General features: G+C 44.7%; 1 protein-coding gene across 4 annotated transcripts in view; it reads left to right on the top strand.

The window, feature by feature from the left end:
• Positions 1-13,248, top strand: part of MYO9A (myosin IXA) — a 171,269-nt gene that overhangs the window by 131,993 nt on the left and 26,028 nt on the right. For all 4 annotated transcript variants that reach the window (XM_066328647.1, XM_066328645.1, XM_066328648.1 and 1 more), the window contains exons 16-20: positions 3,301-3,376; positions 7,771-7,914; positions 8,558-8,597; positions 9,454-9,576; positions 12,732-12,812. In XM_066328647.1, the coding sequence (XP_066184744.1) occupies positions 3,301-3,376; positions 7,771-7,914; positions 8,558-8,597; positions 9,454-9,576; positions 12,732-12,812 (464 nt within the window). The remainder of the gene's footprint in view (positions 1-3,300; positions 3,377-7,770; positions 7,915-8,557; positions 8,598-9,453; positions 9,577-12,731; positions 12,813-13,248) is intronic.

Below are 13,248 nucleotides of genomic sequence, written 5' to 3'. Positions count from 1 at the left end.
GCAGGAAGTTGAGCTCAACACCTCAAAGCCTCACTAATATAGACTACTCCACACAATTTGGGATCTCTTGGGATAAATACAGCGAATGGCTCTAAGAAGAACATTGCCACGGTTTGTGAATTGGCATCTGACCAGGCAAACAAGTAATTCTTGTTCTGCATTCAAAGATCCTTCCTACCTTCCCACGGGGTGTGCTCCTGCTCCCCCAGGCGCCCAGCCTTGGCAAGCTGAAGTGGGCTTAGAGCGTGTGTAACATTCCGGTTTAGAATCCATCAGGTTTTGGGCCCCACAGGTGAGCTTGGCCCTGGGGACTTGGCTTTTCACACAAGTCAGATGAGGTTATACATTCACACCATCCTTGATACAGAAACCAAGGTCATCTCCTTGTCTTGAACTGTGCAATTAGTTCTGAACAAAGAGAGAAAACAAATTGGTTTGATGAGTTTATTGAGATTCCCTGGAGGTCCCTTGGTATTCAGCTTCTGGAGCCTGCTGATTGCCCTTCCCTTACCATCAGCTGCTTCCCTGATGCTGTGGGGTCCACCAGTTCCTCCTGAGCAAGGCACTGGGTTTACACACCTCTGATTCAAGACTGGAGCTCTGCTGGTTGACATTTATCCTTAGGGAGTAGACGGGGCTTATCCAAAAGTCTTCTCAACAAGGGCAAAGACCTGTTAGGTAAATCCATCCGTCTTTCCCAAAATACTCCAGCTGAAGGAAAGGGAATATGCTTGAAACATCAGAATCATTTCTTGCCCGAAGTGTAGATCAGATCAGGCTGTGTCTGAGCTGGATGAAGGGAGTGAGAGGTTGTTGCCACTCACATGTTGTTCTTTCCTACTGAGCATCAGTTCCTACAATTTAATAGCCCATATTCACCACACACAATTCTCAAGGCCACGTGCGACTCACCAGCCAAAATCTAAGACCTTTTTACCTTCTATTTATAAAAATCCCCCTTATTTCCCAGAAAAGGGGTTACATCAACATGACAGCTCTTTTTGGCTGTATTCCTACTTTAAAGACCCGAGTGATGGCACAATGTAAAAAAGTCTTTATATTTGATGTATCTAAAGCAATTCTCTTTAACCCAACTTGTGCAATGTGACCTTTGTTAATCAACAAGTCACTTAAGGTGCTGAGCTGGTGGAACCATGAGGCAGTTTAACTGCAGCTGTTACCTGAAAGCCTGAAATAGAAATTCCCTTTTCCTGAGCAATGTGAGGTGTGGATGCAGGGATAATTTGATACAATCTTGTCTTCATCACTTCAGCTCCACTTGTTAGATTGGAAGGTGCTTTGGACCTTTTCTTTCTTTGGTGGGAAGTACAGGGAAAGGTAGGAAGACAGATTTTGCTCTAAAAAGATATTTTTAAAAAATCTTGAAAATAGCAGTGAAATCCCATTTTTCGTGGACTCCTTTAGACAAGAAAAGCCTTCTGGGCCTTAACAGGGGAGTATCCAGGCATATTAAAATGTATTAATTTAATCTATATTAAAAATAGATCCAGCTAGACATTAGGTGCTTTCTTAGTCTAAAACTAGCTACACAAAGTACTAATGCAACATTTTAAGCAGATTCCTGGTTATTCCCATTTTCCCCTCTTCGCAATTGGGCTTCTGTGCTCTAAATCAGGACTTTGGACACAGAAATGCCAGTCTTTAAAGGACACTCCTAGGACAAGAACTCCTAGGTTACATTTTTGTAACCCAAAAATGGCTTAAATGGCAAAAAGAGGAATTGAAAAGAGTTTTGAGCTTGGGTATTGTTAAGCAGTCAGATGCATTACCTGCCTTACTTTCCAAAAACCTCCGGTGCTGGAGATGCCAGACCTTCTCAGCAGGAGTGACTTGGTTGGTCCTGCCTTGAAGCACAGGCAGGGCTCAAAGATGACCTGGAACAGCACACCCTCAAATTTTCTTTTGTTGACATTTCCAGAATATCTGGGCGCCTTTAAGATGCCAAACCTTAATCAGGTGGATCATCAGCCTTTTCGGGAATCTCCTGCCCAATTCAAGATGAACAGATTCTCCTGTTCAGCTTCAAGATGAGCTGTTACATCACCTTAACAGGGCAAGGAGGGTGGTAAATGTCCTTTTAAAGGGATGTCACCATTGACTTTGGTAGGAATTCATCTTCTCCTCAGGAAATCCAGGCTCAGAAGAACAGGATGGGCTCAGGTCTTAGCGTATTCGCTTTGTGTTCATCTTCCAGAATAAAAATTCTCCAGGACACCTTTTAGCTCAGCACCTGGGCTGCATGAAATAGTGAAGTTATGGGGAGGAGGGGACATGCCATTGCTTCTCTCTGTCCTGCTACAAACCATAGGGAAGACTTTTTTCTTTTTAGAAAGCTTTTTTCCTTTTTTTTTCCCTACTGTAGATGTCTCAGAGTAGAATAAAACATATTTTCCCCATGCTGAGGTGAGAGTTGTGATTTTTCCTGTCTCACAGCAGTGATTTTGAGACAGTTACAAAATTGCTCAGCTGTTTTCATGTCAAACCCCACATTATCAGATCTTTATATTTCCATGGTTTGGTGACTTGAAGTGTTTTGTTTAAAAAATTGTCTCCTGTCTTCATAAGTACTTGGTTACAAAACATTTCCACTTTGGGGAAGATAACAGCTGCTACTGTAACCATGTGCTTCATTCAGTTTCCTTGGCTGAATACAAAATAGATACTTTATTTAATATATTGTTTTATTAGATATATTTTATTACAAATAAATTACTCTAGGTATCAAAGGATATAGGCTCAATGGGCAATCAAGCCTTTATAAAATAGTTTATAAAATATTTCCTACTTGCTGCACATGTCCATATATTTGGAGGGAGGGACAGAAGAAGTGTCCAAGGAATAAATGACCATTTTTCCAAGCATTGTAATTATGTCCAGGTGTTTTGCCCATGCAGCTGAGTTATCCCATGCACAGTGGGAAGCTTGGGAATCTCTTGAACACGGAGGACATGACTGGCTGCTCCCCACCATCAGCTCCTTCCCTCTCCCTGTTTGGTAGCTGGGACAGCGCGTCCCTAAAACACCCCATGTGTGTGTGGGAGGGGAATTAGAGGCTGGAGCAAACAGTGTTACTCACAGGGGTGCTGATGAGTGTGGCAGGGAGGTGGGACTGGAGGGCGATGGCATCCCTGGCACCCGGCTGTGCCCGGCATGTGCCAGGACACGTCCGCGCCAGTCAGGGCTCAGCTATGGCCCTGCTAATTGTCTGTGGGGATGGCTCTGCTAATTGTCTGTTGGCCATGAGCCAGCTGGAAACATCCTCTTCATGTGCTGCTTCAGGTATCACTCGGAAGAGCCCACGGACACCGCTCTCAGACCTCCAGGGAGTCAACACCATCAACGAGAGGAGCCCACGGTAAGGTTCCTGCTTTTACCTTGGCGTGGCCAGGAATCTGGGATGGGAGAGTACTGTCTGTACCTAAAAAATGCCTGTATTGACATTTGTCCCATCTCACCTATCAATCTTATCTTCTTTTTGTTCTTTCTCTGCCGTGTGATCGGATCTAAACAACCTTCCTGACAAAACAGCAGGCAGGGAAAGCAACTTCCCTGTGTCGAAAGCAGCAGTTGGTGGTGGTGGTGGGTGTACAAGGGGATAAGAAGCTTTAAAAAATGAATGAATGTGCTAATATCAAAGAAATAGTCATTTAAGGAGCACAGGTTTGGGTGCAGAACTGCATTCAGCATGTGGTGGCTCCAGGCACTCTGGAATGTGGAAAACCTGGAAGTTACAGGGTTTGAGATGATGCTTTTCCAAATGCTTGCTTATTTTCAGGGAGGGAAAAGCACATTTGCTTCAAATTTGATTGATTTTTGAAGATTTTATGTACATTTTTATTTTTAATTCTTTCCTTGAAGTATCTGACCATTTAAGCAGCTACTGAATGAGACTTAGGTCTACACTTGAGATCCAGATCTGTGCCTCTTCTGCAAAGCCTTCTCCATCCCCATTCCAGAATTAACTTGTGTGTGAAGCCAAAGTCTTCATTTCAAAGGCATGTCTGGGCACTGATCCTTTTCCCAGCTACTCTTGTGCTATCCCTGCACACATCCCAGGAGGTCTGATTTTCCTAATACTCCTCCAAAGGCGTATGGTGCCTCTCTGCTCCCCTCTCAGCAGGTGTGTGCTGGGGAAGGAGTGACAGGAGTACCCTCAGCTCCTACAGTCACTGCTTGGAGCTGCAGATATCCAGGTGTGTCTTTATGGCAGCTCTGAGGTTAATGAGAAGCCCAGAACAAGTCAGGAGGAGTCTGAGTCTGTCTCCTGAAATGTGTCCATTAAATCAGTCCTTGCATTTCAGTGGCTTCCCTTCCACACAAAATTAAATATTTTTCAAGGATGTTATGAAGGCTTGTTGTTAATGGCTTTAATGCCAAACAGCCACAACAAAAATTAGATACACATCATTCCTTTTTTCCTAGGGAAAGAAAAGTGGCTTCCTCTGCCTGGTTTTGTCCACCACATGGATCTCTGAGTGCCATCAAGAATAGAATGTCCTCTTCCTCTGAATTCTTCCCCTTTGAGAGAGGCAAAGGCACCCTACTGAAGGAGAACTGAATGTTCTCACATCATTACAAGCCCATTTCAGTGGTTAGAGAGAATGGGATTTACTTAAAATGATGGGATTGAATTCATAAATTTGTGCCACTTCTCGAGTTTGAGCAGAAATCCAGGTGGTACAAGCAATACCACCCTATCCTGGGAAGCTGATGCAACCCTGGCTGTCCTCACCTCAGTCTTTGCCCCCCTCCTTTCCTTTCTCATAGTGCTGCAGCTGCTGGGGCTGTGATGGGTTGGGTTGTGACGACAGTCGGTCCTTGGTGACACTCAAAGCAGGGAAGGTTGGTGTCTCCAGAGGTGACGTTCCCTGTTCCCAGCACCTCTGATTGTGCAAGTTTCCCTCAACATAATGTAATGTGAAACTTGGTCCCTTTGGAGATCTTCCCTTGTAGATAAGAGGATTCCCTCAGTTTTTCTATCCAACCTTTGGCATATGAGGAACATCCGTGAACTGGGACAGGGCTTTTCTTCACTGCCCAACTCCAGCTTTAAGTGTGGGAGCTGGGGCTGCCAGCATTTTCATAGCCCAAAAGATTTCAATTATCTCAGCCAAGGGACATTGGAAACTCCAATGCAGGGAAACTCCTCCTGACCCAGGCAAGGAGGAGAACGTGTTTATTTACTGTGGAGTTCAGTGTGTGCTCAGCTCTGGTTATGTGGCTTAACCCATGCCAGCACAGCAGACAAGTTGGCCCAAACAGCCATTATTGAGCAGCTGTGTTTTCCTTCCTCATCCTCATCAGCTGTGTCCTGCCAGCAGCCTCAGTCTGAGCCTTTATTTGCAGAAAAAGTGCTTTTGGAGTCATCCTGACTCCTGTGTTCCTCCTTCTGTGCTGCCTCAGATAACGTGGTCCGTGATCTTCGCTTCCCTTGGGCAGCATCAGTAAGGGGTCCCTAAATGTCACCTTTGCCCCTTCCTTCTGGAAGTACAAACCAGGTGTCTCAAGATTTCCAAGGCCCAGCCTGTGCCTTCAGAGCAGGCAGGTGATTTTGATCCCTTTCATTGTAGCCACTTTTGATCTGGGGAGTTGTGTCACACTTGATGAATATTGGTATTTCAGGTAAATGGCACTTGTTGAGCAAGAGGAGGTGAGCACAGGAGTGCAAGTTAACACATCTGGAAGAGAGCAGCTTCCCAGCAGATCAACTGGCAAGCAATTTACATCTCCAAATTAAACAGGAATTGCTTTCAAAGCCATGTCATGATCATGTGGTTGCTGATAAGTCTGGTTGTGCATCCGACCTACAGGATAGCTCGGGGCCTGTTTCTAAAAGCAATTTTGAGGCATGACATCACTCAGGAAGTCACTGTGGAGGGTTTAGGGAGCCAAGTGTTCTCCTCTGATCTCAGAAAAAAGTGGACGGGTGGCTTGCACATGCTGGAAGGGAAACCAGGCTTCAGCAGAGCATTCCAAGTGCCTTCCCCAGCTGCTGAGAAATGAAGGCCAGGCCGTGCCTAACCAAAACCACTTGGGCTGGTTGGGATCCTGCTGGTTTGTGCTCACTAGTGACACTTTCATGTGCAGGGATGTCTGAGCAGGTGTTGGTCTGGAAACAGTTGGCTGGGCTCAGTGAGGTGATTGACCCTGAAGTACCAAAAGCCTGCATCTGCTGGCACATGAACTTATCCGTCCTAAAGTGTCCATAACAAACAGAGCTGTCATTTTATCTCTTGGGTTTTTCAAAACCCCATGGGAATTTCTAGGGTTTTTCAGAGAAGTTGGCCAGGATTAATGGTGTCGTACATCCCAAAAGTTGCTGTTGAGTTTTAGTGGTTCCCATCAACGGGTGATTTTTTTTTCTCCCACCTGCAAACACGAGGGTTTTGGTGAGGGGTACCTGAGATGTAAAGAGAAGGAAGGGGAGCAGGGGGATCACTTGGATATTCAGGCTTCTCACTAACAATCTGTGAATGGAATGCTTAAGAAAGCAGGTCCTGGAGCACTTAGCCAGGGGTTTTACTTTCCTGTGATTGATCCCTCCTTATAATAGTGGTCCATGTCAAAATGCTGATTTAATAGGATCAGGAAGGAATTTAGGAAGTGCTCAGATGAGGCAGCGTGGTGACATTGCCCTGAGGATCTGGCTCCAGGCTTTGAGCTGGCTGAACATACAGCTTTACTTCCTTTATTTTTTAATTTCCATGTGGCACTTGAGATTTGCCTTTCCTTCAAATCAGGGCTTTAAGGCAAAGGACTGCCTTGTTGTCAGACCTCAGAAGTGACCGGTGCCTCAGGCCACATTTAAACCACCATGTCCTTCAGCATCCTCATGACCTAGTGCAGCCTGGAGTCTCCTCCTGTTCCTTTTCCTCCTGTCTGAGATAACTTGGAGGGGGGAGCATTGCAGCCCCCACATCCTTCCTTAGATTTATTTTATTTTGTATGATGATTTCTGCAAGGCTGATAAAAAATTTAGAATTTAAAAACCCCAACAAAACTACCAAAAATGCACTAAGCCAAAAGAATTTTGGTTGGATGCTGCCCATTAAGAGGCATCATGTCCCTCAGACACCACTGGAAGACTCCTCATCTCTGGAAATGCTTGTCCTGATGTGTAATTTGGTCAAGTATCCATTTACATCCCTCCAAGAGAGGATTTTGGTTCCTCTCCTCCTTCTCTTTAGTCCTTCTAAAGCCAGGTGAGCATTTCTGGAGACCACAGCAGTTATGCTCCATGGCAGAGGGGACCAAATCGAGTGACTGATTTGTAATCAGGTCCCAGAGAGTGTTTCTGGGTCAACCCACTCATCCAGCTGGGACTAACATCCATTTTTGTGGCAAATAATGAATGTATTGCAAATTAGATTTCCTTTTTCCTTTCCTAATGGAATGATTGTGTGAATTTGAGGAGACAGAGTCAGCACCAGATGTCATGGCCTCATATCCTTCAGAGCACTAAAGGTATCTAGAGGTACCTGCAGACTCAAGGTTTCTGTCTGGGAGAGCTGGAAGCTGTTATTGTCCTGCTGATAATTTGTTTTCTTTGTGAATATTTGATCTTTGAGAGTGCCTCAGTAAACGATGGCTTCATGTGCTGTTTGCCACCAGAGACTCATCCCATGCGAGTGAATGAACAGTGGAAAGGAAAAAGCAGCCGCTCATTTTCTACCGATGGGTTATTTTATGATCTATTTTTATCATAGAACTGTGGTTTTTCTCTCTTCCTAACGGTGTGTGGTGTTTCAGGGATGCCTACGCAGTTGGTTGGAATGGCCGGATGGGGATGAGGCACAACAGACTTGCCAGCCCTGGCACCTTCCTGGACAAAGATGGGATATTCGTCAACGCCACCAACAGCAAACTGCTGGAGAGGGCCCATGGCATCCTCATGTCAGTACCCAGGAGGGGATCTGGGTTTTACTCCTGGAGCATGATGAGCACCATGGGTAGTGAGGGGAATGTAAATAGCCAAGATATAAAACTCTCAGGGTGCCAAGTAGACTTGGAAGTGTTTCACAGTTAGGTCAGAGCAGCCCCAGGACATTTGACATGTCTGATTTAACTCGTCTCATTCATTCAGAATGACAAAGGGAAGAAAGAGAAGGAGCAAACCTGCTGGTCGTGCCAGTCTGGAGATACAGCAGCCATGTAATGCAGGCACACTTCTAACATCATATCAGTTTCCATTATAAATTATCTGGGCAGGTGATGTTGATGATTCACACTGCAGCCTCCTCAAAGGTTCAGGGAGCATCCCAGGGGGGCTGGAATGAACGTGAGGTTTGGAAAGCAGGAGGCTGGTCAGTCATTTTGTGACTCAGCTGCTTCGCTCTTCCCAAACTGCCAGCATGCCTCATTTCCACTGTAACCATTCCCATTGGATACATTCAGTCTGCAAAATTCAGGGGCAGCCCCATTTTAATGCTGGCTGCAGCAGCAGCTGCTCAGGAGGATTTGGAAGGGCTGGTGTCATAAACTCCTCCATTCCACAATTGCGGTGTGGATTAACCTGAGCCCTTTATTATCTCCCCAGGCGAAATAAGAACTTCAAAGCCAAACCCAGTCTCCCAAAGGTGAGTGAGAAGCAGCATTTTTCCCTTGTGGTCTGTGGGTTAAGAGCACAGTGATGTGATGCTGCTGGATATGAAGAAGACCATTGTGTCTACACAAAATTTTGGTCAACTCAGCTCTGTTCAGGGCTCTTTTATTTCATGTAAACCCAAAGGATTTCAGCCCTGATTTCTGCTGGGAGAGAGAGATATGAGCACTTAGATCCTCCTTGGAGCTGTTCTGCCTCCTTTTCCTTCCTTCTGAGAAGGAGCCCGAACATGCTGGTGAAATTTAATAATTAAATCTCTAAACTGAAATGAGCAAGTAAGTGATGCAGGAGACCTGGTACCTGATAGACAACAACTTTTTACTTTCCCTCTGTCTTGGCTACATTTATTATATTTTAAGAGGCCCAAGAAGATCTGTTGTCCCTAGAAGGATAATGCTTTCTGTGGTCCTCACTGGTGCTGCATCCATGGTCAGGAACAGAGCACCAGGAGAGGGGCAAACATTTTTTAGTCTTCTCTGTCACCATCTTGTACCTGGAGAGGCACCAATGCAATTAATGAACTGCTCATTAACAGTGAGGAGAATCATAGAATCATGGAATGTGTTGAAAAGGACCTTAAAGGTCATCCAGTTCTATTCTCTGCCATGGGCAGGGTCACCTTCCACTAGACCAGAGTGCTCCAAGCCCTCTCCAGCCTGGCCTTGGAGACTTCCAGGGATGGGGCAGCCACAGCTGCTCTGGGCAACCTGTGCCAGGGCCTCCCCACCCTCACAGGGAAGTCATCCCTCAGTGTGAGGGTAAAGGAGGGATATAACAGATGGTGTGATGGTAACATCTGGATTTTCTATGGATTTTCTCTTTCTCCACAGCACTTGCTGGATGTGAAGTCCCTCAAGCACCTCACAAACCTGACGTTGCACGACCGCATCACCAAATCTCTCCTCCACCTCCATAAGAAGAAAAAACCACCCAGCATCAGTGCCCAGTTCCAGGTGAGCCCTGTCCTTTGATGGAAAGAGGGGAATCACTGCTCCAGGCACAGTCCTGCCTCATCCCCTGCAGTATTTAGGCCATGAGACCCACTGAGGGTTTGAGGGAACTGGGAGACATCAGGTATTTAAAGTGTGCAAATGGAGAGAAATAAGAGTGAGGATGTGTATCATGGGAGATGAGATGGTGGAGCAAGGTGGGACATGAGGAGGAGCTGCAGAGGGAGATGTTGGTGCATCCCTGTCCTCTGGTACCTCATATTGTGGCACTTTCTCCCCTAAATCCAGAAAATCACCAAATCACGTTTTTTGCAGTCTTTTTACTGTCATCCAGCATAATCTGTTCTGAGACAAAATGGCGATTTTAAAAGGGACAGAAAGGTCAGAATCCTGCTGCATTTTCCCCAGGCAAGCAGGGGAATTCAGAGGAAGGATCAATCTTGTGTGGTCAGTGAGGTGTGCCAGGCAGCAATCCCTCAGGTTGGTGCAGGGAAAATAGTCCTCCAAGGATTTGGCAGTGCTGGGCTCACAATTGGACTCAATGATCTTAAAGGTCTTTTCCAACCTAAATGTGATTGTTCTATATGCACATCACAGCTTGGAAACTGCTACAATACATGTGCATGAGCAGGTGGTAATAATAGAAAGCAGCTTTTCACTTAAAATATGGGTTCTAAGCAAGTCTTAGTTGGTTTTGACTTGTAATTTTGACTGCTTTGGGGTTTTTTTTGGAGATGTGGTTTATATTTAGAAAGTCTCCGTGTGTGTGTAAGATTAAATAATTAAAAATATATGCACACACACACACATGTGATATATAATTTGCAAAATGCACATCTGTATATTTATATATTTAGCCTTGTCTAGTCTAATAGTATTCTGGTCAAAATTCACTCCTGCAGAGTTTAATTCATACCTGTGGAGGGGTTGAAACAGAGATGTCTTGAAGTGAAAGGCCTTCCCAAAACCTGTTTATACTCCCAACAAAACTCTGAAAAGCTCCAGGAGACACAACTGAGATTTTTTTGTATATTTTCACAGCACGTTCAATTCAAAGACCCCTAATTTCACTGAGCACTTGTTAAAGAGAATCATTTTGAGAGACAAAGTAGAAGCATTGCTTTTTAATCAAGAGCAAACTAATAAAATTGCGGTGCATGGAATTGGGTCACAGGCAGGAAATAGAAAAGTTTCCTGTCATGGTTTTTTTTGCAAAGAAATGCTGCTTTGTGGCTAATGCCTCAACACCGGGCTTGCAGCTGCTCCATCTCCTATGGATTTCTATTTCCCCTATACTTAGGGTCATTTATAGGGGAAATAGCTGCCTCAGACTGTGTGCCAGGAGCAGGGATGGCTTTCACAATGGAAAACTAAACCCTAAAACTGTCGAGCTGTCCTTTAACCCACATGCAGGTGGTGCCCTGGAGACAAGGATGGAATGGTTCCTGAAAGGCTGAGTGCCGGTGGAGACGGAGTGGGTGGCTGGAAAGTTTTGCTGGCAGAGGGACAAAGGAGATGGGCACAGGGTTAATCCAGCGACCTTACATGTCCTTTGTGGATTCTCGACCACCAGATGGCAGAGGGTGCCTCGACCATCTGCCTTGCACAGGATACTGCCGAGGGAATGGAAATGCCCCCCTCCCATGGGTCCAGCACATCCCATTCCCGCATTTCCAGCACTGGGAGCACTCTGCTTGCTGGGCTTTCAGCAAAGGGCTTGTGTCCCTTGAGTACCCCATTTCCCTCCCACTAGCCAGTGTGGGTACAGTGGGATGCTGCAGCATCACTGCTGATTGAAAGCTCCCAGTAGGCTTCTTTTGTGTAAATAAGAGTAATTTCAGATTTTAAGAAAACCAGGAGCATGCCAGCAGAGGTCTGCCACGTGACAGCATTCCTGCTGCTCCCTTGGACAGGAGCAGCAATATTTGCATGAAGTTAATGTACATAACACAGCTGCATCACATGTGCCTGGGGTCCATCCCTTGCTCCTTCCAAAATCCTGGATGTGAATGAATTTTTCTAAACATGAAAGGCTTCCCTTAAAGATGTCTTTGAAATGATCAGAAGGAAAAAAAGGCTTCCTGTGAGCCGATCTGTGGGCAAAATGCTTCTTTGTAATACCACGCCAGTTTATTAACTCCTGTATTCCAAAATCTATAACTCTGTTTGTAGTACATATGACAGAATATCCTTTACATGACTAGTTTTAAACTCTATTAAAATCAGGAGTAACCAACTCTGTAGCACCTTACCAATGCCATGTTTGCAATGTGCTCAGCAATTAGAGGTACCCGAAGTATTTGTAGGACACAGCAAAAAAATGTGGCTGAGGAGCCTGGCCAGCACCAATGGACTCAGCACACTCTGGTTTTCAGCCTGGTTTTATTCCAAGAGCTTGTGATTCATCCCAAAAAGTCAAAGGTTTGCGAGGTGAAGGGATAACTCAGCATGACATCCCACTGGAGCAGCTGGCTGTAGAGTGATGCCAATGTAAATTCATTTTTATGGGAGAGACTTTTAATGGTGATGAATAAATAAAGGGAAATAGAAAAATGGAACCAGGAAGCCCCTCTATTCTCAGTGATCCTTCAGTCAGGAACATGCCAGCATTGAAGCTCTTCTCTAGAAACTACCTCTGAAGTGTTCAGGGTTGCAGGCTTCAAAAATTATTGAGAATTTCCAGTTTTCTCTTGACAAAACATTCATTAAAAACAATTAATTTTTAGGCAAACAGTAAAGTTTTGACAATTAAAAATCAGGAGTAAATCCTGCCTGGAGTCACTTCTGATAAAGGAAAATTTGATTTGTTTAAAAACCATCAGTGGTTGTTTGATGCCAGGTGTAAATTCTTGTCTTGTACCTCCCATTCATGGCTGGAAGAGGCTTGTGGTGTGGAGTGGGATGGGAATTTGGGCTCCAGGGGAGCAGAGATGTGAAAATCCAGCCCAGCACTGTGTTTATCTTTGGTTTCTTTGTCGGAGGAAAAGACAAAATCAGCCAAGTTGCTTGTGCTAAAACACTCATTTGGGGGAGTAATTTCCCGGGTGCCTCATTTACTCATAATTAATTCCAATTTATGTTGGTTTATGATTTAAACATTTGGGTTTTCATTATCCACTGTGGTCTCCTCTCTCTTCCCTGTGTTTCCTCTCTTGCAGGCATCCCTCAACAAACTGATGGAGACCCTTGGCCAAGCAGAGCCATATTTTGTCAAGTGTATCCGATCCAATGCCGAGAAGGTAAATGCCATCCTGTGAAAGGGATCCTGCTAGAAATCAGCTTGGGAGTGTTTTGTCGACTTCTACAGGGGGTTAGATAGGAAACAAAACCTCAGATGGAGCTGGATTTAGAAGATTTGAGCTAGGGGAAGCGTGGATTTATCACTTGTGTGCCACTCTTGATAAACCGCACTGGCTCTTCTTACATTTGTAGAAACACATGCATGCAAATATAGTATTTTAATTTATATAAAAAATTTATTGGCTTTAATAAATGAATTTGACTGCTTTGAAGCTTTTGACCAGCCATAACGAAGATTTATAGAACCATGAATTCACTTGTGCTGGATCTGAGCCCTAAAGCTTCCTTAAAATAAGGAAGCTTAAGTAAAAGCAGATATTTTTAGAATAAACTACGTTGATCACACTGACTCGTATTTCTTGAATTTGACTTTAT

Source organism: Sylvia atricapilla, chromosome 13 (assembly GCF_009819655.1).
Source record: "Sylvia atricapilla isolate bSylAtr1 chromosome 13, bSylAtr1.pri, whole genome shotgun sequence".
Taxonomy (NCBI): domain Eukaryota; kingdom Metazoa; phylum Chordata; class Aves; order Passeriformes; family Sylviidae; genus Sylvia; species Sylvia atricapilla.
The sequence above is the reverse complement of the archived record's forward strand: the minus strand, read 5'-3'. Positions and strand labels throughout refer to the sequence as shown.